The following is a 26,670-nucleotide window of genomic DNA, read 5'->3' as shown; positions in this document are numbered from 1 at the left end:
AGGGCTCCACCCCTATCATCTGGCTGGATGCCACGTCATCCTGGGGTGGGAGAACAACAAGCCAAGGAGCTAGTCTTTCTTTTTATCCTGGACTGAAGCTGGGAGCTGGAAAGGAGAGGCTTGACTTGCTCTGTGTGCAGAAGCCAAAGCTATGGCTTGAGGGGGGACCCCTAGAAACCTAACAGGGACGCGAGATCTATTGGGGGTATTAATGCTGTGAGTCTCTTGGTTTTATGCTCCGGTTATATATATGTCTGAATAAACCCATATATCCTAAAGACACCGCAGTCTCTAGTGACCTCCATTCCAAGGAAACTGAACCCTGGGTAAGTGTAGGCACCATCCCAGTCTCCAAGTGGTGAGAATCCAGGGGTTTCCATCCACTCGCCCAGTTTTGGTTTCCTGGGAATGGGGGCCAGCAGACTCACAGCTTTGGATCTAGCACAGAGCAGGCAAATCTCTGTGTCTCTGTGTCCCCAGCTTCCAGCCTGCTTTCAGCTCAGCTGACACACACACCTCTGGCTATTATTTTGCTACCTAGCAGCCAGATTTTTTTGGGGGGGGGGGTAAGGAAATGCTCTGGAGGGCACTGTCACTTTGTTGTAGCTCTTGCAACCTTGCTTATTCTTTGGGGATACTTTGGGTCACTGTCTCACAAAGAAACTTGTCTGATCAGTTCAGCAACCTATTCCATTAGACTCCAGCCCTCGCTGGGGATGGGGACCCCCAAAATTGGAAGGGACTCAGAGCATCATCCAGAATCACCCCCCACCCACCCAACAACCACATGTACCTGAATGGTGTAAAAGGAGAAGGGAGCTCGTGGCTTGGCCAGCCTACTTCCCATCTTGTGAGTCAGTTGCCTGCGCTCTCTCTCTCTCTCTCTCCCCTAGCTTAAAAGTTTGCACACAGCTGCGGAGGAAGCAGGGCCAGTCGGGGCTCTGCGGGGCCTCTGGAGTCTGCCTGCCTCCTCCCACTCGGCTGCCCTACAGCTGGGGGGGGGGGCAGCAGGCGGACTGTTTGGGCAGCGCGGAGCCTGCATGTGCCCAAGCCACCGCGTCTCTCCCAGGAGAGATGTGTGGCTTGGGCGCGCTGCAGGCCCCACAGCGAGTGCCACCCAGCATTTTGTCACCCCCCTCAGTGGTGACATCCACCGCACCCCCTTCCTCCGCCCCTGTTTGCACATGTGCCCTCATCCAGCTGGTAGCAACAACCTCTTGTCCTTGGTGTGGGTTTTGTCTTTTGCAGACAAATTTGATGACTCCTTAATAAGGCACCAGGTGAAGTACCTGGGCCTAATGGAGCACCTGCGGGTGAGGCGAGCCGGCTTTGCTTACCGTCGGAAGTATGAGCACTTTCTGCAAAGGTGAGTCCCAAAGCTCTCCCCCCACCTTGTTTCCAGTAACTAGTATTCAGAAGCATTACTGCCTCTTACTGTGGAGGCAGGGCAGAGCTGCCTTCATCACGGCTGGTTGGAGACAGCAATCCTTCTGAATACCAGTTTCTGGAAACCAAAGAAGGGGAGAGTTGCTCTTGTGCCCCAGTCTCACTTGGGGCTTCCCACTGAGGCATGTGGTTGGCCTCTGTGAGAACAGGATCCTGGTCTAGGTAGGATATTGGCCTGATCCAGCAGGCTTTGATTACATTCTTACTTTCACTGCACCAACTGCCCTATAGGAAAAGTAAAGGGAGGTTTTATGGACTGGTTGGTCGCAGAGTTGTGGTGGGAGGAACCAGCTGGGGGCCCCCCAAGGGAAGAAGGTTTGGGGCCTGGGGAGTGGGGGTGGGACGATAATGCGGGGTCAGAGGGAGAAGAGGGAGCAGACTGGCAGGAGGACGTGCTGGAAGAGGCCACAGGGTTTGGTGAGCAGGAAGAGTCTGTGGTGGAGAGCGGTCCAGACTCAGAGGCAGGAGAGGACGGGGCCCAGGAGACAGTGCTGAGACTGGCTGCCGGAGAAGCCGGGGAGTCTCCCCCTCTTGCTGTGACCAGTTCCCCTTCGCCCTAGTCTAGAACGTGCCAAGAGAGGAAGAGGGCCGAGGAAAGAGAGAGAAGCAGACGGAGCCTTAAGCTGCTGGGGAAGGAACCGGGTGAGGAGCCTTAGAGAGCGGTGGAAAAGAGGGACCTTCAGCCCTTGCAAATGCCTCATGGGGGCAAGACCTGCTGGGAAGGGCTGCTGTCACCACTAGGCCTGCCCTGCTTTGTTACTTTGAACAAAGAGTTAACTTTACTGATACCGTGTTTTGCTTTGAGTGCACTTGACTCCAGCTCCTGAGAGGAGGGTCAGAAGTGGGTCAGGAGATTTGCTTGGAACACACTTTCCTTTGGTCCCTGAATTTATTTATAATTTTGTTTTTAGGTACAAGTCCCTGTGTCCGGATACCTGGCCTTACTGGCAAGGGACAGCTGCCAAAGGAGTTGAGAAGCTCATCAAGCATATTGGCTACAAGCCAGAAGAGTACAAAATGGGAAAGTAAGAGCAACATACAAATAAGCATTAGGATAAATTGCTTGCAAAAATGTGTACATTGGGCAAAATATTACAGAAGAGTGACTGTTAGGAGAAATGTGTGCCAAAAATCTGGAAGTGTTTTCATGAGGACTTGTGTTTTTAAAAACTGCAAATGGATGTGGAAATGTGGTGAACTGAACTTAAAAGTGGGAAATGGGGAGAAACTTAAATGGACAAATTTTGCCTATCTCTTCCTGGAAGTGCTTAAAATTGGTGAGACCACCCTCAGAGCAAATGATATATTTTTGGGTGCCTGAATTTCTTTTTTTCCAGATATAAATTCTTTATTGGTTAAAAATTATAGAAACGATATATATCACATACATTCTACAACATGCAGTAGAGATTAATACAGGCATAACTAATAGAACCAATGGATGAAAAAATCAGTTTGTTAAAAACAACTTCCAATTATCCTCATTATTATTTCCTTTTATTCCTCAATTACTTTTTCTTATCTCATCTTGTTTGTATGTAGGTTCAGTCTAAACCTGCCATTAGGATTCTGCTTATACCATTACTCATTAAATATTCTTTAAACATCCTCCATTCTTTCCACGCATTTTGAATCATTTGTCCTCTTACTCTTCCGGTTGTCTTAGCTAATTGTAAATACTCTAACATTAGGTTTTGCCAATCTGTTATGCTTGGTAAAGTTTTATTCTTCCAATTTCTGGCTATTAAAATTCTGGCTGCTGTTATCCCGTACATACATAATACTCTTTTTTTTTGATTTCCTCTGGCAAAATACTTAATAAGAACATTTCTGGTCTTTTTTTCAAATGTACATTTGATCAATTTTTTGAGTTCTTCATATATATTATTCCAATAAACACATATATCAGGACATGTCCACCACGTATGTTTGTAAGACCCATTTTCTTTATTATACCTCCAGCTTAAAGGGGATCTATTTCTATACATTTTGGCCAATTTTTCTGGTGTTTGGTGCCACCTGTACATCATTTTAAAAATATTTTCTCTTAGATTGTAGCAAACTGTAAATTTTATGTCCACCTGCCGCAATCTTTCTGCATTTCATTGAATGCTTTTCTCTTGTTTAGGACCAAAATATTCATCCGTTTCCCAAGAACTCTGTTTGCTACAGAAGATGCCTTTGAATTCAGAAAAAATCGGCTAGGTATGTAATTTGCCCACTTTCGATCTTGCAAACCCCCAAGAGTCATTTTTAACTGAATATTTTTATCCTTCCTTGTTTCTGTGAGGGTTTGTTCTAGGTGGCATCTGAGAAGGCCACAGCCTTGCAGTTCACATACCCTGCAGGAAATTTAGGATTGCTAAAAGCAGGTGGATTTTGCAACTAGGAATGGAGGAGAATTTCATTTTGTCTGCAGTTTTACATGAGCTGATTTAATTTGCACTGATCAGAATGTAAACATCCTTCAGATTTTGCACTTCTTTGGTTTTTTCAGTACAGCTCTTGGCTAAAGATGTAAACAAAAATCCACTTAAAATGCATATTTTAGGATAAAGTGTGTTTAGAAATGCATACCTTGAGATACAATCCTTGTTTAGTTAGGTATTTTGCAATGGAATATGTAAATTGATTTTTTTGTGCAGATTTTTTTTAAAAAAGGAAATTTGTAGATTACTGCAGAAATTTATGGGGGTATCTGTTTGAATCAGAGGCAGCAGCAGTGGAAGCGATGGGACCTTCATGGAGTCTAATGCAGGGGTAGGCAACCTAAGGCCCGTGGGCCGGATGCGGCCCAATCGCTTTCTCAATCCTGCCCACAGACGGTCCAGGAATCAGAGTGTTTTTACATGAGTAGAATGTGTCCTTTTATTTAAAATGCATCTCTGGGTTATTTGTGGGGCATAGGAATTTGTTCATTTCCCCCCAAAAAATATAGTCCGGCCCCCCACATGGTCTGAGGGATGGTGGACTGGCCCACGGCTGAAAAAGGCTGCTGACCGCTGGTCTAATGCTTTGAACCCCTCCATCCTAGGCTCAGGTTGCATATATGTGTAAATGAACCATATATCATAAAGACAGCACAGTCTCTGCTGGGACTCGATTGTCCAAAACGAAGGCAGACCCGGCTAAGTGCCTGGAAATCCCTGGCATCCTGCTCTGCTGTGGAAATTGGAGGTGGTGTGTAACAATCTTCATCTATCTACCAACTAATTGTTTTGTTCACCTCCTCAGCCTTCCCTCGGCATAGTCAACCTTGTGCCTGCCAGAAGCATTTTAGCCTTCTGTCCCTCAAGGGTGGGGAACGAGTGGCTGGACTCCTGCTCTCATCCTGCCCCTGACCATTGTCTGTGCTGGCTGCCAGGGCAGAGGGGAGCTGGGAGCCCAGCAGCATCTGAACGGCTGTCGCAGGTTGTCTGTCCCAGGTTTAAATGTGCACTTTCACCTCACAAATATATTTTCAGGGAAATTTAAGCTCTGTATTCCTTTGGAAGGTGGCAGACTCTCCTTCATTGGAGGTTTTTTAAACAGAGCTTGGACGGCCATCTGTGATGGATTCTTTAGCTGAGATTCCTGTATTGCAGGGGGTTGGACTAGATGACCCTTGGGGGCCCTTCCAACTCCACCATTCTCTGATTCCAAGTTGCTTTTCCTTTTCAGTTTCCAGAATACAAGCCAAATACAAAGGATGTTTAGGGAAGCGTGAGTTCCAAAAGATGAGGGAAGCAGGTAAGTAGCAGATCTTGGCTGCGAAAATCCCAGGGGGATTTTGCTTCACCTTGAAAAACACAGTTTTGTACCAATTAGGGATTTTTAAATATAAAATGAATTATTTGGAATTGAGACCCAAAACGTCTTTATTTCAAATGCTGGTTTCTAATATTCAGCTTCTTGTTGCAATTCTGAATGTTACTAACGAACATTAATTTGCTGTGTATTTATTTATTTGATGTAAACAATGGTTAGCCCCTCTTCAGCTGGAAAGTGTCCTAGAATGCAGAGGCATAGCAAGGTCAGGTGGTACCCAGTGTGGAATTTTTTTGGTAACACCCCCCCCCCCCATTGACGGCTTGGGGTAGGCTTGGGAGTTGCGGGTGGGCAGTGCACCGAATGTCACCCACCGGCCCCCTTTCCTACACCTCTGCTGGAATGTAGCAGAAACCAGGTGGTCCCTCCTCTCAGGCTTACAGTTTAATGACATAAAACTTGGGCCCCTATTCTTCGTTACAAGTTCTTTTAGTGCCTAGCTGGATTGGAAACGGTTCAAGGAGGGGGTGGGTAGCTTTCCTTTCCTTTACAGATTCCCATTTCAGCTGGGATGTGAGCACTGGAGAACATACTTGTGGGCTATTCTCCTGAATTAATTTCTTTTTTTTCAGCTTCTCTGTCTCCTAGTTTTCAGAATAGTACAGCTGAACAAAGAAATTAATACAGTGTTTACTTGGGTCTTCAGCAACAACAGCACATTGTTGCCCTCTGCTGTCTGTTCTCTGCCACAATTATGTGATGTTATTATTCATTGCTATTACTTACAAGCAGCTTCACAATAAAATATTTTAAACTCTATAAAATAACTGATATGTTGAAGTGGGAAGGGGGGACCTTTGGCCCTCCAGGCAGTGGCGTAGGAAAGGGGTGTGTGGTGGGTGTGGGCTGCCCCAGGTTTAATCATTGAGGGGGGTGACAAAATGGAAAAAATAGGTGTTTTTAAAATAAATAAATAAAAATTGGGCTCCGACCCCCCTTTAAAAAAAAAAACCTCCCACACACCCCTTCCTACGCCACTGGTAGCTAGGTGAGGCGGGGGGGGGGGCGCTGGGCATCATACCACGGCGCCTGCAGCGTGCCTGAGCCATGCGTCTCTCCAGAGGGGAGGCGGTGGGTGGACTGCCAGCAAGCTCTGCGCTGTTTGGGCTTGTGTCTGCCCACCGCCTCAGCCGCCCTACAGCTGAGGGGGAGGCTGGGGAGAGGCTCCATGCAGCGCACCCTCCTGTGGCTCGCCCCACCCCCTGATGCAGGATGCATGCACTGCACCGGGCACCCGAGCAGCTAGCTACGCCGCTGCCTCCAGGGGTTTCTGAACCGCACCTCCTAGCATGGAGATTCCAAAACCCTGATGCTGGCCATCGCACACACTTCAGGAGACTTTATTTCTTAGAAAAGATAAGAGGGAAGCAGGCAGAAGGTTGAAATGGACCTCACAATGAACCAGAGCACTGTGGCTCTAAAACTGGACTAAACCTGGCCTATTTGCCACACTATGGTTGTTCTGGTTTACTTACAAGTAGTCAACAAGGATGGTCAACTTGATAGTCCAGTCTGGATGCCTGATGGTGGGAAGGCAGCACAGCTTTTTACAGTCTATCTCCTGGGAGGGAGTGACTTCTGTCCCTTCCTGACCCGTGAGAGCCAGAGTCAGTTGCTCAGGTCCCTCCGTCTCTCAGGTACTTATGACCGAGGAAGAAAGTACCGTATTTTTCCATGTATAAGACAATTTTTTAAAATTAGAAATATGTGTTAAAAATGGGGTGTCATCTTATACATGGATAGTGCAGAAGGGGGATGGGTGATTGTTGGCAGCTGTGAATCATAAGGCCTGCTGTTGATTGGCTGTTGTGGCAATTGGGCGGTCATTTGGCATTTGGCCGGCGGTGAGCAGACAGATGATTGGTGGGTTCGGCAAGGCGTGCGATTGGCAGTGGTGTTCAGGCTGGTGAGCGATTGTCAGCAATCACCCCCCCCCAAGCTCAACAACTCCCCCCCCCAAAGCTTAATCACTCTGGGCAATCTCCCCCCATTTCCTTAATTTGGAGTCCCAAAAAATAGGGGTCGTCTTACACATGGGGGCGTGTTATACACAGAAAAATACACTATGTGGCAGCTTGACTTGGAGAAATGGTGGGGCAGGTAAGGGCTTTCTGCATAGCAGCATCACTCATGGGGGGTGGGGGGCACCCCTCTTTCTTCTTTCTCTGCCCTGGTGACTCTCTCTGTCTCGCAGCCATTAAACTGGAGTCCTGCTGGAGAGGAGTCCTGGCCCGGAAGCTGGCCAAAAAGAGGATGTGGGCAGCCCAGACCATCCGGAAGTAAGCTGGCTTGTTTGTTTGTTTGTTTCATTCAATTTACATTGGATTGCTGGATTGTAAAGCAAAGCAAAACCTCAGTTTACAAGAAGACTAAAACAATGAAATTATCAGTAAAATGGACCACTCCTGTAGGTACATCAGAGGCTTCATCCACCGGAAGCAACCCTTGAACCGCAATAACAAGGACTTCGTGAGGCTTGTGCAGTACACCTACCTCATGAAACTCAGAGATCATGTCCCAAAGAACGTCCTGGACAAAAGCTGGCTTAAGCCTCCGGAGATCATGCAAGAGGTGAGAGCTGTTAGAACCTCCATGTACCTGTGAATGCCATTTGCTGGGGAAGAAGAGTGGGAGGGGGGCAGCTGCCTTTCAAGCCCTGCTTGCAGGTGTCCCACAGGGCCTGGCTGGGCAAGAGGGGCCTTTGGTCTGATTCAGCCCTTCTCGTGTTAGCTGTGGGCACTGATGAAGGGCAGGAATTTGAAATGAAGCTCAGCTGTCCTTTGGAATCTGCACTTCTCCAAATTTTGCAATGCAGTTCTCCAGCCAAATCACATGTAGGGAAATAGGCATATACTAAAGTTTGATGTACACAAAGATGCCCCTATCACTGAAAATAGCACCCAACATTATGTTAGATGTCTATGTGTGTATGCATATATATATATTTAACAGAAAACGCGCTTTGTACATATTTTGGCCAAACTGCTTGTATATGTTGGGAGAAATTTGCACTAAAATGCTGAGGAATTGTCATGAGGACTTTCCTGGGAGGAATGTCACAGGCTGAGGAGGGAAAGAGGAAAGCGGGCTGGAAAAATGCAAAACACAGAGAAACCAAGATTGGCAGATTTGCCCATTCCTAGGGCAGACTGAGACCAAGCTGCAGGGACCTTAAAGGTAAAGGTACGACTCTGGGGTTGCGCACTCATCTCGCTCTATAGGCCGAGGGAGCCGGTGTTTGTCCACAGACAGCTTCCAGGTCATGTGGCCAGCATGACTAAGCCGCTTCTGGCGAACCAGAGCAGCGCACGGAAACGCCATTTACCTTCCCACCAGAGCGGTACCTATTTATCTACTTGCTTTTTGACGTGCTTTCGAACTGCTAGGTGGGCAGGAGCTGGGACTGAGCAACGGAGCTGAAATTCAGTGCTGTTTGCAGTCCCAACATGGCATGGAAGGTCACAGGTCCCCCATTGCTCCTAAAAGCAGCTGCTAAAAGCTTGCCTTATCCCCATCTTGCCTGGTGCCACCTGCTCTGACTGGCAGCTGCTCTCTCAAGCTGAAGTCTTCACTAACCAGAAACCTGGACTCGAACCTGAGGCCTTCTGCATGCTGAGTTAAGGCCCTTCCCAAACATCCACCTTGCCCCACTTCAAATGACAGATTACACTCCCCCTCCCCCCTTCTCAACCCAGACATCTGAGGTCCTGAGGAAGATCTGCACAAGAAACCTTGTCCGGAAATATTGCCGTGGCATCACAGCACAGAAGAAAGCACAGGTAAAGTCTGGGCTTTTGAGTTTTTGTGGGGCTCAGTTCTTAAAATGAACAGTGTTGGGAGCTGGAATCTGCCCTGGGTACGTCCCCCTGGCTCCTAGTTGCATCTACTGTTGTTGTGCTGACTCTGCAAAGGCTCAGAGGTGCAGAGGCTTGGGAGCTCTCAGAAGATCTCCACTGCAGCTCTCTCACAAAAGAACAACAACAAAATATTTATTTATTTATTTATTTATTTATACCCTGCCCATCTGGCTGGGTCTTCCCAGCCACTCTGGGCGGCATCCAACAAAATATTAAAAATACAGTACAACATCAGACATTAAAAACGTCCCTAAACAGGGCTGCCTTCAGATGTCTTCTAAAAGTCAGATAGTTGTTTATTTCCTTGACATCTGATGGGAGGGCATTCCAGAGCATGGGCGCTACTATCAAAAAGGCCCTCTGCCTAGTTCCCTGTAACTTCGCTTCTCACAGTGAGGGAACCACCAGAAGGCCCTGGTTTCCTTGTGGGGGGAAACTAGGACAGTTAAAGGCAGTTCTGTTCATGGAAAATCAAATACTCTTGTGACGAGAGCTGCCAGAGGTTTGGGGGTTCTTACATTCCCCAGAGCCAGTGGTTTTCAACCAGTGTGCCGTGGCAGGGTGCCACAGGCAACACTGGCCCCATCCCCCTTTCCTTCCCTCTCTCCTCTGATGCCCTCTCACATCTCTGTCTCCCAAAGGCTTGCACAGCTGTTTGTTGCATCAACCCCAGCTACAAGCTCTATGGGTGAATGGTGCCCAGGGGCGTCTTAACCATAGAGGCTAGTGGCACAGGGAACCACGGCGCCATGTTCTGGAGGGCGCCAGGGAAGAGGCGGAGGCTGGATGTAGTGCCTCCCGGCATCAGCTTACCGCCCTCGTCTGCCTCCGCCATGCCGTGGCACGGCTGGAGCTTCCCTCCTGCCAGAGGAGTGCCCTCCAGCCCTGCCGGCAGCGCCGCCTTTGCCCTCCTCCGCCATTCTGCTCTGTGCCATGCCCGGTGCCTCTGTCCAGTCGGAGGAGCCACCCTCCAGCTGCTGACTGCCTGGAGGGAAACATGGGCGGATCCCGGTCAAGGTGAGGCGGCCGTGCTAAGCTTTCAGCTGCCCGAGCAGCCGGCCAGGGAGTTCAGCCCGTTTTTCCTGTCTCTCACCATCAATGCCAACTTAGCCACGGATGTGTGCGGGATCTTTCCCGCTGCGCCTTATGAGAAGGCTGTTTACCAATGGGGGAAAGGGGGGGAGAAGCTGCACCTGACGAGCTGCTGCCTGCTTTGCAGCGGATGAAGATGCAGGAGCTTGGTGTAGGGTCCATGAGTGAAAATGGAAGTCCCAAGCTGACAGGGGCATGGGGGGCACGCGTGCCGGAGGGATCTTTGAACCACGGCGCCGGATAGGCTTAAGACGGCCCTGATGGTGCCTCTGGGGCTGGCCCGGGGGTGCTGGTTTTCAGGAGTTGAGTAAGCAAGCAAGCGGGTGAGGGAGCCTAGCCAGGCAATCCGGCATCCCTTGTTGGGAATGGACAGACAGGTCCCAGGCCCCTGTGGGGCAGTGTGAGGAGGCAGGGGGGGGAGCTCAGAGACCAGGGGCAGCACCAGCTGCCCAGAGGACTCCTAAGGAGAGTCGACGAGGCCGAGGGAATACTCCACAAGGGAGGGTGAGAGGCTGCCAGCTCTGGAGGAAGGGGTTACATAACTGGGCTCCTGAGCCCCGCAGGGGTGCCACCGAAAGAAGGTATTTGGTAAAAGGAGCCGTGGACTCCAAAAGGTTGGAAACCTCTGCCCTAAGCATATATTTAAAGCACATTCCCACCCCGTCCCTGCCAAAGAATCCTGGCAACTGTCATCTGTTAAAGATGCTGAGCGTTGTCAGGAGTCTCCTAATCCCCTCACAGAGCTACAGTTCCCAGAGTTCCCTGGGAGGGACTGATTGTTAAAGCACTCTGGGAATTGGGAGAGGGGAATAGGGCTTCCTTCATGCCTCCCAACACCCTTGACAAACTACGGCTCCCAGAAGCCTTTGCAGGAAGCCGTGGCATGTACACGAAAGCTCATACCAAGAACAAACTCAGTTGGTCTCTAAGGTGCTACTGGAAAGAATTTCCTATTTTGTTTCAAAAAAGAATGACAGAGAAGAGAAACAGAAATTTTAGAATCGATAACAAAAAAAGAAAAAGAACTCCTAAAGAATCCAGGAAGCGAACAATTAAACAGAGTATTAAATGGTTACAAACGTAATTCGCAACGATCATTGACCAAGAAATTGATTGGAAAATCAAAGTATTAAAACATAGAAATTTTGAATTTGTGAATAAGCCCGGAAAAAACAGTCATTAACAGGCTGAGAATAGGAGAGAGAATAATAGATGATCCAAATGAGATTGTGAAAACTTTGTAAGATACTACAGAGATTTATACCAAAAAGGAGAGGCAAACCATGAAAAAATACAAGAATTTTAAAAACATAACCATCTACCAAAAATATCAAGTGAAAAAATGAACAGGCTTAATGTGCCAATTATGATCTTTGAAATTAAATCTGCAATTAAAAAAGCAAAAGTAAGAAAAACCCCAGGTCCGGATGGACTTTCGGATGATTATTATAAAAAATTGGAAGATCTTATATTGTTACCACTGAAAGACGTGATGAATGATATTTTAACTAATGGCAAAACGCCAGTTTCATGGTCAGAGGCCTATATAACGCACATCCCTAAGCAAGGGGTGGATTTACAACAGGGGTCAGCAAGCTGCACGCGGCGGAGGGAGGAGACGCCGCCATGATGAGGGAGGAGGGGGGAATCGCCAAAAAATGGCGCCCAGTTTTTTTTTAAAAAAAAATGGCGATTGCGCCGATCCAAGCAGTGATTGCAGAACTGTTCGCAGGCCAGATCCAGAGGGCAATTGGGCCGAATCCGGCCTGTGGGCCTTAGTTTGCTGACCCCTGATTTAGAACTTTCCACCAATTATAGGCCAATTTCATTACTTAATAGCGACTACAAGATCTTTGCAAATATCTTAGCTGAAGGAAATAATATACGAATATCAGGCTGGTTTTTTACCTGGATGCCAGATGCAAAGCAATATAAGAAACATCATTAACATCTTAGAATACTTGCAATCCAGAAACAATAAGCAAGCAGCATTAATGCTGGCTGACACAGAAAAGGCGTTCAATAATATTTCCTGGAGGTCAGTGGGTTTTGGAGAAACCTTTGCCAGAGGAATACAGTAGAGGCAATATATTCTAGACAACGGTCCAGACTTAGAATAAACAGTAACCTCTCAGAAAGTTGTAACATTATGAAGGGAACTAGACAAGGGTGTTCTCTATCCCTATTACGATTGATCTTGGTGTTGGAAATTCTGAATAGTAAAAGAAGGAATGATGTAGGTATAAGAGGTCTACTATTGGGAGAAAAATCTTACAAATTGAGAGCCTACGCTGATGACCTTATCGTTACAATGGAAAATCCCAAAGAAAGTTTTCCGGAAATGATTGAGGTGATAAAAGAATTTGGACAGGTCTTAAAATTAACTGTAAAAAAAACAAATTTGTTAGTTAAAAATATGGAGCCGGAGCAAAAAAAAAAGAAAATTAAAAAACCACTGGATTAGAGGTGAAGAAGAAAGTCAGGTACTTAGGGATCTGGCTAATGACAAAGAATATCAGCCTATATCAGGATAATCATGTAAAGATTTGGAATGAGATAAAAATAAATTTGGAAATTTGGGATAGACTACATCTTTCTTTTTGGGGAAGAATCTCCACAATTAAGATGAATGTCCTTCTGAAAATGATTTTTTTGTTTCAGACTATTCCGGTGTTAGGGGGAATGCACTGCTTTAAGGACTGGCAATGAGACATTTCAAAATTCATATGGCAAGGGAAAAGACCTGGGATTAAGCATGAACTATTAATTGATGTTAAGGAGAGAGGGGTTTTTTCCTTGCCTGATCTCAAATTGTATCACGATGCAGCATGCCTAACTTGGATCTGTGAATGGGTAGTACTGCAAAACACAGACCTGTTAGACAGAGGGGTTTGACAACCGTTATGGTTGGCACATATATCTGGTTTATGACAAGGTGAAAGTCCACAAGGTTTTTTTTTTTAATCATATAATAAGAAAATCCCTTTATAAAGTATGGGCTAAATATAAAGATTTACTCAAACAGAAAACCCCTTGTTGGCTTTCCCCTACAGAAGCTTTCACAGTTAAGAAAAAAAAAATCTGGGACATTATATATAAAATGAACTTTAAAAAATCTTTATATGTTCATTGAAAAAACACCCACCCACAGAAGCCTTCCTGTTGGGAATCATGTTTAACGAAATCCCAAAAACGTTTAGAAGAATTTTCATGTATGCAACAATGGCGGCTAGAATTTTGCTAGCAAAAAATTGGAAAGGAGAAGTGATACCCACCAAATTAGACTGGCAGGTGAAGATGATAGAATATATGACTGGAAGCTTAAGAGATGATTCAAAACAGACCTTAAATAAAGAACCTAGAAAACAGTGGGATGAATGGAAGTCAAAGGAATTTGTGAAGCTTTTTCTTGTTAGTTTGTTCTTTGGTGTTGTTCCTGTAGTGTTTTGTTTTGTGGTTTGTTTATTGTTTGTTTGTTTTTAAAGTATTGTTTCAATAAAGTATTAAAACAACAACAACAACCAAACGAATGCATCACCTGGAGTGCTGGATAGCTTCCTGCCGGTGCGTTTGCACCGCACTGGTCTTCGCCCCCCCTCGCCCCCCTGCCTGCCTCACAGTAAGCAGCAACGGTAGCTGGGAAGTCCACAGTATCACCGGGAAGTCAGCGATGCCGGTGATACTGTGGACTTAGGTCAGCTACCTGAGAGACCACATTCCCTCATGCAAACCTGCCTGGGCTCTGAGATCTTTTGGGGAAGCCCTTCTCTCAGTCCGCCCCCCTCAGAGGCCCACTTCTCTGGGTGGCTGCTCCCAGACTGTCCTATCAGCTGGTGAAGAACTGAATGTTTTTGAGGAAAGGGCTGGTGCTGTGATTTGTTGTTGTTGTTATTGTTGTTGTTGTTGTTGTTGTTGTAATCTGTATTTTTAATAGATCTTTACATTATTTAAAATTTATTCGTGTTTAATTGCATTTTAATGATTTTATTTTCTGTTTTTAGCTTGTTCAATATATCTGTGAAAGCAACCTTGAGGCAGGATATTGATATTATTATTATTATTAACAAAAACAACAACAACAAAAACAACAAATGAATGAATGATACTGAGCCTATGGCTTGCAGGAGGGGAGGTGTCCTAATCTTATGCCTCTTAGTAACATAAGTACAACTCTCCACATCAGCCTGAAGCAAGAGTTTTAATGTGGTTTCCTTCTTGGAAAATACTGGCCTAATCTCTTTCTTTTGCTCCAAAACAGATGGAAGAAAAAGTGATTGCTAGTGGCATCTTCCGCGGAAAGAAGGCTGGCTATGCCCAGAGCCTGAATGAACCATTTCTTGAGACCAGGCTAAGTGAGTAGACCAGAAAGGGCAAGGCTGGTTGAGGATTTGGTTCACAGGAGGCACAAGGCCTGAGACACACATTGTGGGCTCCTCCTTTGCAAGGAAATGCAAATATGTAAGGCTACACAAGCAGAGGAGAATGAAAGCTTAAAAGCCTGATTTCCTAACCAAACTTTTGCACAGCTAAGGCATCTCTTAGGAAGAGTTGACCTGGAAACAGAAGAAAACTTGGAGCTAGCCTACCTGAGCAGACAAACCCCAAAGCACGCACACACCAAGGAGATGACGATATGGTTGCACAACACCCCAATATCTGAGCAGGGAGGTAATCCAGGGGTTCGAGGCACTTTCCCAGGGTCCAGTTTCCTTGGAATGAAGGTCGGCAGAGACTGGTGTCTTTAGGATATATGGTTTTATTTGCCCATATATACAACCTGATCAGAGGATAGAGGGGCTCCCAGCATTAACACCCTAACAGACCTTGCTTCCCCATTAGTCACAGCTTGGGGTCCAGCACAGAGCAAGCAGGTCTCTGTGTCTCCAAACTGCTTCCAGCTCTCCCACACAACTCTGCCTTTTGTTCTTCTCCCTAGCAGTTTGTGGGACAGAGGAAAGACACACCCATTTGTTTGATGGCACGGAGCAACTTATTTGGTTGTGCTTCACATGTTCTTCACATGTTGTCAGCCACAACCATTGCCTAGGCAGAGGGACTGGTTTAGCAGGCTTGCTCTTATACCTGTCTACCCCCACGGATACAGAACCCAAGAATTGGAAGGGACTCAGGGTGTCATGCTGATCAGAAGGTCGGCGGTTCAAATCCCCGCAATGGGGTGAGCTCCCATTGCTCGGTCCCAGCTCCTGCCCACCTAGCAGTTTGAAAGCACGTCAAAGTGCAAGTAGGTAAATAGGTACCGCTCCAGCAAGAAGGTAAACAGCATTTCCGTGCGCTGCTCTGGTTCGCCAGAAGCGGCTTAGTCATGCTGGTCACATGACCCGGAAGCTGTACACTGGCTCCCTTGGCCAGTAATGTGAGATGAGCGCTGCAACCCCAGATTCGGACACAACTGGACCTAATGGTCAGGGTTCCCTTTCCCTTTACAGGGTGTCATAGAGACTGAGCCCCCTCCCCCCCAAACTCACAACAGTAATCCTATACAAGAATTCTTGCCTGGGATACTTTTAGCAAACAAAAACAGGTGGAGGAGAAAGGTATGAGAGCTGCTTCTGCAAAACATCAGTCTAGCTGGGTTACAGACATTTAACTTTAACTGGTACATAATTAAAGGTTTTGATACATATTTTAAAAGCTTTATATGTAATAAGATTAATTAATGTAACAAAGAATATTGCAAGCATAAATGTGTCAACAATCATTGACTTAATAGGTTTGTGGGCTCTGGTATTTCAGCCCATTTACTTGAACTGTGCATTATAATTGTGCCAGAGGAGGGTTGAGGGGATGCTGAGTTCAGAGATGGAGCAGCTGATCAAGGTGCAAGTTGTTTTGTCACCTGAGGCAAAAATTAATCCCAGAAGACCTGTCCTTCCTGCCTTCAGCAGTATAAATATTACAATATGTAAATAAATAGCAATTTCTGCCCTTCCATAACAATCAAGATCAACAGCCTCCTCACTTTGCCTAATAGTAGAGCTGGTACTAACTGGGATATGTGTTTTGTTGTGCCAGAGGCAGCCTAAAATCTCTCCCTGAGATCAGTTTACTTTTGTGCATGTCTCCTTGTGGCTCCCTGCTTTTGTGCTGGGACTGTGACCCTTGTTCTTTCCTGTGTTCCTAGACGAGAGCGAATTGAGCCCCAAAGTCCTGCAGCTGATCCGCCACGAGAGAGTGAAGGTGAGGGCTGGGGGTGCATGGGGTAAGGGCAGGCCAACCTGTACAGTCGTCCTTGAATAGTGTGTGGTTAAAGCTGCGACTCTCAGGCGAAGCTGCCTCTGCTTCTAAGACTCACCTGGTGGTTGGTTTTCAGTATGTGACGCCGGTGGTGAAGTACGACCGGAATGGCTTCAAACCCCGAGAGCGGCTGCTGGTTCTGACACGTGTGGCAGCTTATGTGGTGGAGACGGCCAAGATCAAGCAGAGGATTGAGTATGCGACCCTCAGAGGTAACATCCCTGCTGTCCTTGGGCAACCCTTTCCCTTCCCAGGCATCCAGCCAAGTGAGATGGGGAGAGGCCCACCCATTTGCCTCCTAGGCAACAGAGCAACCTGTTTGGATAGGATAAATGGCCTGGTCAGCCAAGGCCATCCCTCTGGCAAAGGAACTGGTTGGGCTGGTTCAGCCATCTCTTCTAGCAACAAACCTGAAAGGGACCCAGCTTGACCGCCCCCCCCCACCTCATAACAATATATATGTTGTTTGTGATGGAAAGGGCAGTTCACAGATCCTTTCTTGCCGTCTGTCAAATGGCCAGTGTGAGAAAGAGGGAGCAGTAAAGTATGAAACCCAGTTCTGCATCCAAACACACAATAAAATCTGCCTGCCTGGCTTGTTTGTAGCTCTGGCAAAGAAAGGCAGACATTTTTAATTTTTCTAGTAAGTGACTTTGTTTTGCATTCTTTTTCCAAGGCCTTTCTGCCAGCAGCTTGGGCGACCATATCTTAGTTATCCACGTTTCAGAAGACAGCAAACCAGAGAAGGTAGCAGTTTCGCTTTACCCACCCATGGTGTGTGTTTGCATGTGTGAAATGCATGGGAAGCTAAGGAGCAAAAGGAACACCTTACTTTCAGACAATGGTGTGGCGGTCCGCTCAACCTGCACAGGTCCCCCAGACGTTTAACGGTCCGTTGATACCTGCACTCACCACTTTATTAATTAACCGCTGCCACCAACCAGTTTGTCTGGTATTTACTTCACTCAGTTCAGGCAAGGAGAATATTGGAACAAAACTGTTTTATTTGAAGTTTAGTACATACGCATGTGGTTTCTGAATAAACAGTACTTTCTTGGTTGTGTTCTTGTTAACAACAGTGCCCAACGATTTCTCCCACCCCTGTTCCTACTCCTTCCCTTGCCACCCTTCTACCAGGCACTCAATACCCACAACAAGCCCCCTAGCTAAAGACCAACAACAAGCCTAAAGACTAAAGAACCAAAAGACCTAAGAACCCAAGACCTAAAGAACTAAGAACTAAAGAACCCCTTTCCTTCCCCGGGAGGGGTTTATATAGCCCACATAACTCCGCCCCCTCAAGGTTCTTACCGGTTTTTCCCTTTTAACACCTTCTATGCCAATCCGAAGTTTGGTGAACGCCAGAAGACAGCAAACCAGAGAAGGTAGCAGTTTCGCTTTACCCACCCATGGTGTGTGTTTGCATGTGTGAAATGCATGGGAAGCTAAGGAGCAAAAGGAACACCTTACTTTCAGACAATGGATGCCTGTGAGACAGCTAATCATTTTCAGAAGAGAAAGGCATGAAATGTGGGGAGAGCACTCACGTCTTGCTTGCAGCATCTTATTATCAGGGGGGCCACTGTGAAAACAAGATGCTGGGCTAGAGGGGCCCTTTGGCCTCTTCTTCTTTATCCGTGAAAAGTTAGCTTATCAGTTTTATTTTCTGTTTTCCTTAGTGCTATGATATGGGGCTGCACACCACACCACATGAGATTAATGAATGGTTTAAGATAGATAGGGAAAATGGTTTTGCCGAACAAAAGTATGTTTACCGAAGACCTATTAGATACAAATATAAAAGGATTTTTAAAAATGTACAAACTGTTGTTGGATTGGGAAACTAAAGAGGAATTTGTGAAATCGAGCATGATTAAGTGGGCACAAGATGTGGGTCACAGTATTGATTATGAATTATGGGGAAAGTTGTGGAAAATAAATATGAATTTTATGGCATGTTATGCAATAAAAGAAAATGTGATGAAAATGTCCCACAGGTGGTATTTAACATCCACCAGATTGGCAGAACTGTCTTAAAAAGAGGAGGTATTTGTTGGAAGTGTAATGAAATTGAGGGATCTTTTTTACATGTGGTGGTCCTGTAAAATAATTAAAGAATATTGGGAAACTATGTAATGAATTTAAATGATACTTTAAAAAAACTTTCCCCAAAACACTTGAGATTTTTCTCTTGGGGATGGTAAAAAAAAAGCAAAAGAGTTTACTACTATAGGCCTACATCATGGCCGCAGCTAGAACCTTCCTGGCAGAAAGGGGAGAACAAGTCTAGTACTCACGAAGGAAGAAGATGTTTGAATATGCTGAACTGGCTGGTCTGACAAACAGGATAAGAGAAAACAAAGATCAGGAATATAAGGAGGAATGGAGAATGTTTATTGACTATTTCAAGAACCAGTATAGACAAATGCAGGTCTCAAGTAAATCCAGCAGATTTGAAATGGAGTATTTGACAGATAACAAATTGGATGATTAAAAATAAGTGGATTACGCAGAGTAGCAGAAAAGCAAAAGGAACCAGGAAAAATGTGGAAGAGAAGTCATATAGTATATGTATAAATGCGGTATTTGGTACGAAGTTGTAAGTGGGAGCTGCCAACCTAGCAGTTCAAAAGCACATCAAAGTGTAAGTAGATAAATAGGTACCACTCCGGTGGGAAGGTAAACGGCGTTTCCGTGCGCTGCTCTGGTTCGCCAGAAGCGACTTAGTCATGCTGGCCTCATGACCTGGAAGCTGTCTGCGGACAAACGCCGGCTCCCTCGGCCAGTAAAGCGAGATGAGCGCTGCAAACCCAGAGTCGTCCACGACTGGACCTAACGGTCAGGGGTCCCTTTACCTTTACCTTGTAAATGGGACGGGGGAGGGGAGGGGGGTTAAATATGCTCTATGTTCCTGTTTTAGAAAATGTAAGTAAGTAAGTAAGTAAGTAAATAAATAAATAAAAGCATTTTCCTGCGACACCCTTTGAGAACCACTGGTATAGAGACATGTTTAGCCCAAGTTCTTCTTCTTCTTCTTTTTGCTTTTGAAAAGTGTAACTAACCTCTTTGTATTCAATTTTCAAATGCAGCTGTTTGATCATAACACAGTGGTGAAAAGGGAGTTTCTCCTTGAACGGAGAGCCCTGCCTGACTCCATTTCTTGCTTCCAGGGAGACGCCATTCTGCAGTGTGAGCACTTTTTTGAGACGGTCACAAAACTCTGCATTCTGGCCCACAAGCAGGATTCTGTCTCGGTGGTCCAGGGAAGGTGGGTCCCTCGCCCTTCTGAGGCCTTTGCATTTGCAAATGAATGAAAGCATGGGGTTGATTGTTCTTAAGTATCACCCACATCTGTTGGCATAGGAAACACAGGCCTGCTTATCAGCCTTGAGTCCTGAATTCCACACTCCATGTATTTAAAGCAAAAACCCAGATAACTATTTTGAAGAGGCTGTTCTGGTGCCACATTGGGAAGGATACACCACTGAATTATGAAGGGCAGGAGAGGCTGGTGCCTTTGCAGCCTGTAAGTGGGCTTCTGGGAAGCATCTGAACAGACATCCTTTTCCCAGTGCAGTTGGCTCAGAAAAACACTTGGGTCCCAAATGAAATATCTGAGACTGCTTCCTTCCCTCTAGGCCCTTTGGGTTCTAAGATTGGCAGAGGAGTCCCTCTTGGTAGTTCTGCTGCCCTCAGAACAGCAAGGGGTGGTGGTTGTAACCCCAGGAGAGGGCCTTCTTTGTGTCAGTCCCCAAACTGCAGAACTCCCATCCCATTGAAGTGCATCTGGCCCCTTAATTGTACAGCTTTCCATGACTGTTGAAGACACACCTGTGTTTTTGGGACCCACTTCAATTCCCGTGGCTGTCATTTCTTTTAACTGTTTTTTAATACTGAACTTTAAATTGCTGTGACCTGCCTGGGATCTGCTGCTGAAGGACAGGTAATGAGTTTAATAACAAAAGCAACAACCACCACCACCGTCCAGTTGCAACCAGTGAGCAGGTGTGATTTCATCTTTAGGCACTTGAAGGCTGGCCAGTTGAAATGACACAAATCAAATGTGCAGAAGGTGGAGAGCTTAAAAGCTCTTTTTGCTCAGGGTTTTCCTGGCACCAAAAGATCTTTTAAGCTCTCACTTGCTTACTGGGCTCTGGGAGCCTCTTGCAGGAACACGGACAGCCACATGAGACCATGTGAGTGTCTCCCAGAGCCTGGAAAGCACGGTGGACAGAAACACTCTGCTTTGCCTGGCTGGGGTGGGGGTAGGATCCGTTGGCCATGCTGGCTTCAGATGGTAAGATTGCACGCATGTGGATGGTTCAACTGTATACATTTTTGCATACATGTGCCATTCCTGGAATGTAACCCCCAGGTGGTTGCTTCCAGCCAACTAAGACAGATGTTGGTGCTGGTATTGAAATGCCTCTCAAAGCCTGAGTGAAGGGCCAGGTATTCAACTGGCTTGTAAAGGTTTAAAAGAGTTGGCAGCAGTCATATATCTCTCTGAGGGGTTGGAGTTCTGAAGCTGGGGCACTATTATTCATTTATTATTGGTCTATCCCAACTGGCAGTTACTCTCCAGGGACTTAATTATCAGCCTTATCCCTAGAGGCCAGGGTGGTGGTTTTGCACCTAAGCCTGGTGGGCTTGTGAATGTCATTGCTGGTGTTTCTTTTTTGTAGCCTCCAGTTCCAAATCAGTTCAGGGAAAGAAGGGACAATGGTTTTCACCACTGGGCAGGACGCTCAGGTCTACAAAGCCAAAAATGGACAACTGACGGTGGTAAGTCCTTTGCAATGGCTGTGGCCCTTTTTCTACAGGCAAAGAACTGGATGCTGAAGGAATGACTGGCAAAGCAGATTTAGGGGCCTAAATGTTGTAGCTGGAGTGAGGTTTTTGCAGGTGATGTGGGGTGGTGAGCAGACCAGACCAGTGTAAGAACATTGCAAGTGAGTGTCTAGATAACCAAGAGGAATCCAATTAAACCCAGGTATAGTGTCAGACCAGCCCATCATGAGGCCACGATACCAAGCAGACTTTCAGAAGTCCCTTGGGTTTGTTTAAGTTGGCCTTGCTTGCATGTGAAGCTGCCCCTAGGCCAGACGGTGAGGCTGCTTGTCCACCTCGCCTAGACGAGAAGGGCTGGAAACGTCAGGTGCTGAGCCTTCTACCTCCCAGGCAGGTGTGCTGCCCCCTTATTTGTCTATATTGATAATCTGTTTGTGATTTTCCATGCTGATGAGCTGTAACCTTTGTGCCCATCCCTCTTTGGAGTCGGAGGCTCAAACTACAGCTTCTTCCCTTGAAGAAGGGAACAGATTCTCTTTCTCCCACCCCACTGTTTTGCTGGATATCCAGGGAAGCTGAATGTTGGAAGATTTAGGACAGATAAAAGAAAGGACTTCTTCATGCAGCAAATAGACTGTGGCAGTGAAAGCCACCTACTTGGTGGGGCAAATTCTTGGAGCAGAGGGCTATCAGTAGCCATGAATCATGATGTCTGCGCACTATGTCCAGAATCAGAGGGGACAGTCCTCTGAGTGCCAGTTGCTGGGGTTCGTCAGTGGGGAGGAGGCTGCTATTGCCTTCACGCCCTGCTTGGGGGCTTCTTCCCTTTGGGGCAGCTGGTTGATCCCTCTGAGAGCAGGATGCTGGACAAAATGGGCCACCTGATCTAGCAGTCAGGCTCTTAGATTTTCCTTCCTCATTGTGAGACACAGTAATGGATGATTTATAATATGCAAGATTGTCAAAACACACTTTTATTTCAAGGCAGGTGCTTTCTAAAGAGAAACATCAAAAATAGATCAATCAGATCAAAGGTCCATCCAGCCTGATTCTCCCCGTTGCTCGTAAAGAAGTTTTGAAAATAATTTTTCATCATTAAACTGTTTAATATGGTTGCATTGAGATATATTTTCTTTACATTAGAATATACGACATGCAACAATTATATGTTAAACATTAAATATTAAAAATAAAACTGCAATAAACACTCTGATAAATGTTTCTGAATATAATAACAAAGCTGTGTCAGACTGTCTATACCAAAATTATTACCATTATTACAGATATGATGTATAGCAATATATATTGCTTTGATTGTTAACCATAAGTAAATTTTATTCTGTATCATCAATAATTAGAATTTATAGGAATTTATAGGGCATGAATTTCCTTTTAAAAAGCCAGATCCCTTAGTTGCCTGTCAGCTCCCCTTTGTACTTTTGGTGGGAATCACAGAATTGTAGAGTTGAAGGGGACCCTGAGGATCATTTAGTCTAACTTTCACATAACAATGCTTCTGTTTAGGCAGGGGCTGCAGAATGAGAAGGGAGCCATCTAATTTTTTTTAAAAAAATCTTTCTATGTTTAAATCCAACAGGTATCACCCAGAATAACATCCTGATGGAAGCACATGTTCCACCTTTGCCTGTTAACTGCTGATATTCGAAAGAGAAAGTAGCCCAAACTCCTCTGTGGAGAGGAGCAGAGTCCATATTATAATTCTGATGCTTACAAAGAGTGTTTTGATGCCATAGGACTGTTGCAGATCCCACGACTGACTGTATGAATACTCTCAATAACTGGCTATATTTTTTTGATAACTTGCCTCTAATCTAAGTCAACAGTTACAGATTTCCTTAATAGGTCCAAGTGAAGAAAGCCTCAGAAAAGAATTGCACCTTAGAAGTGGAGGAGGAAGTTCTACACTCTGGAAAAAGTCTTCTTCCCATCCATGAATGTTACAAGGCTGGAAGCGCAATGGCAGAATCTGTAAATCTGAATCCTACAACCTGGAGAAATATGAGGCAGGCAGCTGTTGTCCCTTAGGGTTTCGAAACACAACTCTCCTCATTTTTTCTGGCACTGTTTTTTGGGGGGAACCTTGAGATCCCCGCTGCTGCTTGGGCAGCCACAGGCCCACCAAAGGGAGATGGGGTAGGGGGAAGGTTCTGCAGTCAAAATCGTGCCTCCGTGTTCCTCTCTATACTAGCAACATGTGATTGTAAGTGGCAATGTGAATTACAAAGACTAAGAGAAACATGGCTTTGAAATGATCTTGTAGGGTTGTTGTTTTTTAAATTAGAACTAGTTTCTGATCAGCTTTAGTCTCCTCCCAGCTCTGTCTGAATGCCAAGGTGGCCAGCTGAGGCTTCTTCTGCACCAGTCGCCTTTTTGTTACATGTGGAGCAAGGCACACTTGCCAAATTTGCAACTCCTAAACCAGTATGTAAACTGAAATCCTCTTTGCCTAAGAAATCCACACTTCCCTGAATGTTGATCTGCAGTTCTTCAATTAATCAAGGAATGTGTATCAAAATGAATATTGGTGAAATTAATGGAAAAATTGCATTCTGTAAGGGGAAATTGCTTGCAAAGCTGCATGCAAATGGTGTATTAGGGGAATTAATGCACAAAAGTGTGGTCACAGGAGACATGGGTTCAAAGTTTGAAAACCACTGCCCTAGTTACTGCAGTTACCAAATGGAGACTTCAGTGTGTGAATGTTGCAAGTTTAGCTGCTGAACGGAGTCTTGCATCTCCCAACCACAAAGCTCTCCCAATGCTACCCAGATTCAGATGGATGGAACCAGCAGGTGTAGAGCAGCCCTGAATTGAAACGGTCTTCTGGTGCCATCTGCCAAAAAATTAGGGCCTGCTTGTGTAACTGCATTTGAGTCATCTCTCAATTGTGTGCTTGCTTCTTGCATGGGAGGGAGATCTCCCCACCTCCTGGCACACGTGGCAAACTTTGGCCCAGCAGCCCAAACCATTTTTGATCCACCTTCCTGCAAAATGTATTGGGCTACATTTGTTAGCTGCCTGTAAGAGAAACAAAGGAACAGCCACCAAGTTGGAAATTGGCAAAACGCCTATTTATTTTGCATATTTTCAGACCAGCGTAAAATACATAAATACAGACTTAAACATAGAAACTTTGCTCTGCAAATACTACCTTGCAGCATTGGAATGAAGGCTGTGAAACTGAAGCTGTGGGGGAGAATTTCTGCTGCTGCTCATAGAGGAAGTGTCCACTGCTGCTCTTAAAAGTGCCTGTCACTGGATGCAGCTGGCAGCTTGTTCCCTTAGCCAGGGGCGGAGGAAGGGGGTGTGGATCGCCCCGGGTGTCACCACGGGGGGGGGGGGGGGGTGACAAAATGCCAGGAGGCAGCACTCACCACGGGGCCTGAGCCACACAAGCCTGGGAGAGATGAGGTGGCTTGGGCACATGCAGGCTCCGTGCTGCCCTAACAGTCCTCCTGCTGCCTCCCCCCCCCCAGCTGTAGGGCGGCTGAGTGGGAGGAGGTAGGCAGACTCCGGAGGCCCCACGGTGCGCCCCGCCCCGCCCCAGGCGGCTTCCTCCGCTGCTGTCAGTCATGGCCTCTAACCTCACTGCAGGATACCGCGTCCCCACACAGATGTGCACTTGAATGCCCCTTCGCCACACTCGTCAACCACAGCAAGGCTTCATTTCAGGACACAAAATCCGTGGCTCAGGCAGATGAAGTGTTTCATGCAAGGCACAGTCACCCATTCTGCTGCCCCTTCACCTTCCACTTAGATCTTAGGAAGGGTGGATTATGTGGAAAGAAGGCCTTTGCCGCTGCACAGAACTTGGGGCAGCTGGGCTACTTTATCCTTGCACCTCTAGCTCATGCTCTATAGTTTGTGTCTGGAAGTTAACACCCGCTGGCACGGTTATAGGAATCTGCCTTGTGCAGGGTCAGGCGATCAGCCCACCTCCATATGTCTACACTGACTAGTGGCGGTTCTCCAGGGTCCCAGACATGTGGACACTGCAGGGACTGACCCTGGGGTCTTGTGCTCTGCAACCGAGCTGCAGCCCTTCCCCAAGATCTCATTCTGAAAGCAGTAAAAGTAGCAAGACAATCAGGCTTCTGCAGGATTGTCAGGATGCTGCCTGGTTGCAGATGGGAGAATGAAACACCTTTGGCCCACAGGGAACCTGGGGCAGCAAATACTACAGCTAGATTTAACCACCTAAACCTTCCATGGCCACATAGGTGTCTTGCTCATACCAAGGAGAAGTATCTTATTCCTTGCTCTGATACTGAACAGTGCAGAATTCATTTGCAGCTGATGTGCAGCCAGCCTCCCTTCTTCACTGATCCCACCTTTTCCTGAAAACAAAGTTTCATCAAAGAAATGGATTATCTTGAAAGATGCACTCAGCCCCTGGACATTGGAACAAAGAGCACTTCCCTCTATTGAAAAGCATTTTTTAAAAAGGCTCAGAGAACTGAACAGGGAGAGGAAGGCAACTGCACCCCACCCTTTCCTCTGGCCCCAGGAAGCTAAAACCACTGGCACTTGCTTATTTCCAAACCTGCAAACTAAAAGACAGGCAAGGAAAGGCAATCTTAATGCACAGAGTTGATGTTACAAAATTGGTTGGCTGACAGGAAGAGGAAACTGCTTCCCTTTGATGTGGGATTCTAAGCACCCCATCCTGGAAATAATAGTTACCTTTGGGGATCTGTGTGTAGCAGGCTCAGTTCTTCTACATTCATAAGAACAAGGTAGGATGCTAGAAGCCAAGGCTTCATAGGAATCCACTATCCTGTCCCCAAACTGCAGGCACAATTTTTTTCTTACACTTCCAAAAAATGTGAGGATTGCCCCCCCCCTTATTAGTCTATGCAACATGAATAAAGGGAGGAAATTATCAGACTCTTGCTGGAGAAGTTTCTTAAGTGCCTTCCGTGAACCACAACTCCCAGATAAGCTTAGCTATAACATATTAAGCAAGCTTTACAGTGATATCACTTACTACAGTATAATACTTAAACATGTTTTTAACAATGAATCCCCAAGATGTTGTGGAGTTGGGAGCATCCAGAGAGCCATCATGACAGACAATTTTGTTCTGCAATGTTTTATGTTGCACAAGCGAAAGGCATGAAATGGGATAAATAATACCACCAACCAGTGCCTTTTTTCTCCTGCAAAGGAAGAAAGTTGTAGCTGAGGGGCTGCATCAATTGCGGGAGGATGAGACGGAAACCCAAACACACAAAAAGGAATGAGCCAAGTGAGACTTTGGTATTCAGCATATTAACACTTCAGCCTTCTCTGGCCTGGCGCCCTCCAAATGGGTTTGACTGCAACTCCCATAAGTCCCAGCCTGGATAGCCATGTGATCCTGGGGCTGATGGGGGTTGTAGTCCACACCTCTGGAGGGTGC

At 46.2% G+C, this 26,670-nt stretch overlaps 1 protein-coding gene across 4 annotated transcripts in view; it reads left to right on the top strand.

The window, feature by feature from the left end:
* MYO1H (myosin IH) overlaps positions 1 to 23,509 on the top strand; it is a 72,019-nt gene extending 48,510 nt beyond the window's left edge. For all 4 annotated transcript variants that reach the window (XM_033169242.1, XM_033169241.1, XM_033169239.1 and 1 more), the window contains 14 exons: positions 1,249 to 1,366; positions 2,358 to 2,471; positions 3,575 to 3,651; positions 5,107 to 5,175; positions 7,448 to 7,532; positions 7,665 to 7,824; positions 8,949 to 9,032; positions 14,461 to 14,554; positions 16,345 to 16,400; positions 16,534 to 16,669; positions 17,134 to 17,204; positions 19,628 to 19,725; positions 21,143 to 21,242; positions 22,846 to 23,509. In XM_033169242.1, the coding sequence (XP_033025133.1) occupies positions 1,249 to 1,366; positions 2,358 to 2,471; positions 3,575 to 3,651; positions 5,107 to 5,175; positions 7,448 to 7,532; positions 7,665 to 7,824; positions 8,949 to 9,032; positions 14,461 to 14,554; positions 16,345 to 16,400; positions 16,534 to 16,669; positions 17,134 to 17,204; positions 19,628 to 19,725; positions 21,143 to 21,242; positions 22,846 to 22,869 (1,286 nt within the window). In that variant the 3' untranslated portion in view covers positions 22,870 to 23,509. The remainder of the gene's footprint in view (positions 1 to 1,248; positions 1,367 to 2,357; positions 2,472 to 3,574; positions 3,652 to 5,106; positions 5,176 to 7,447; positions 7,533 to 7,664; positions 7,825 to 8,948; positions 9,033 to 14,460; positions 14,555 to 16,344; positions 16,401 to 16,533; positions 16,670 to 17,133; positions 17,205 to 19,627; positions 19,726 to 21,142; positions 21,243 to 22,845) is intronic.
* Positions 23,510 to 26,670: the final 3,161 nt, after the last annotated feature.

The sequence above is a fragment of the Lacerta agilis genome, chromosome 14 (genome assembly GCF_009819535.1).
Source record: "Lacerta agilis isolate rLacAgi1 chromosome 14, rLacAgi1.pri, whole genome shotgun sequence".
Taxonomy (NCBI): Eukaryota; Metazoa; Chordata; class Lepidosauria; order Squamata; family Lacertidae; genus Lacerta; species Lacerta agilis.
Note: the sequence above shows the minus strand (reverse complement) of the source record. Positions and strands in the feature narration are given on the sequence as shown.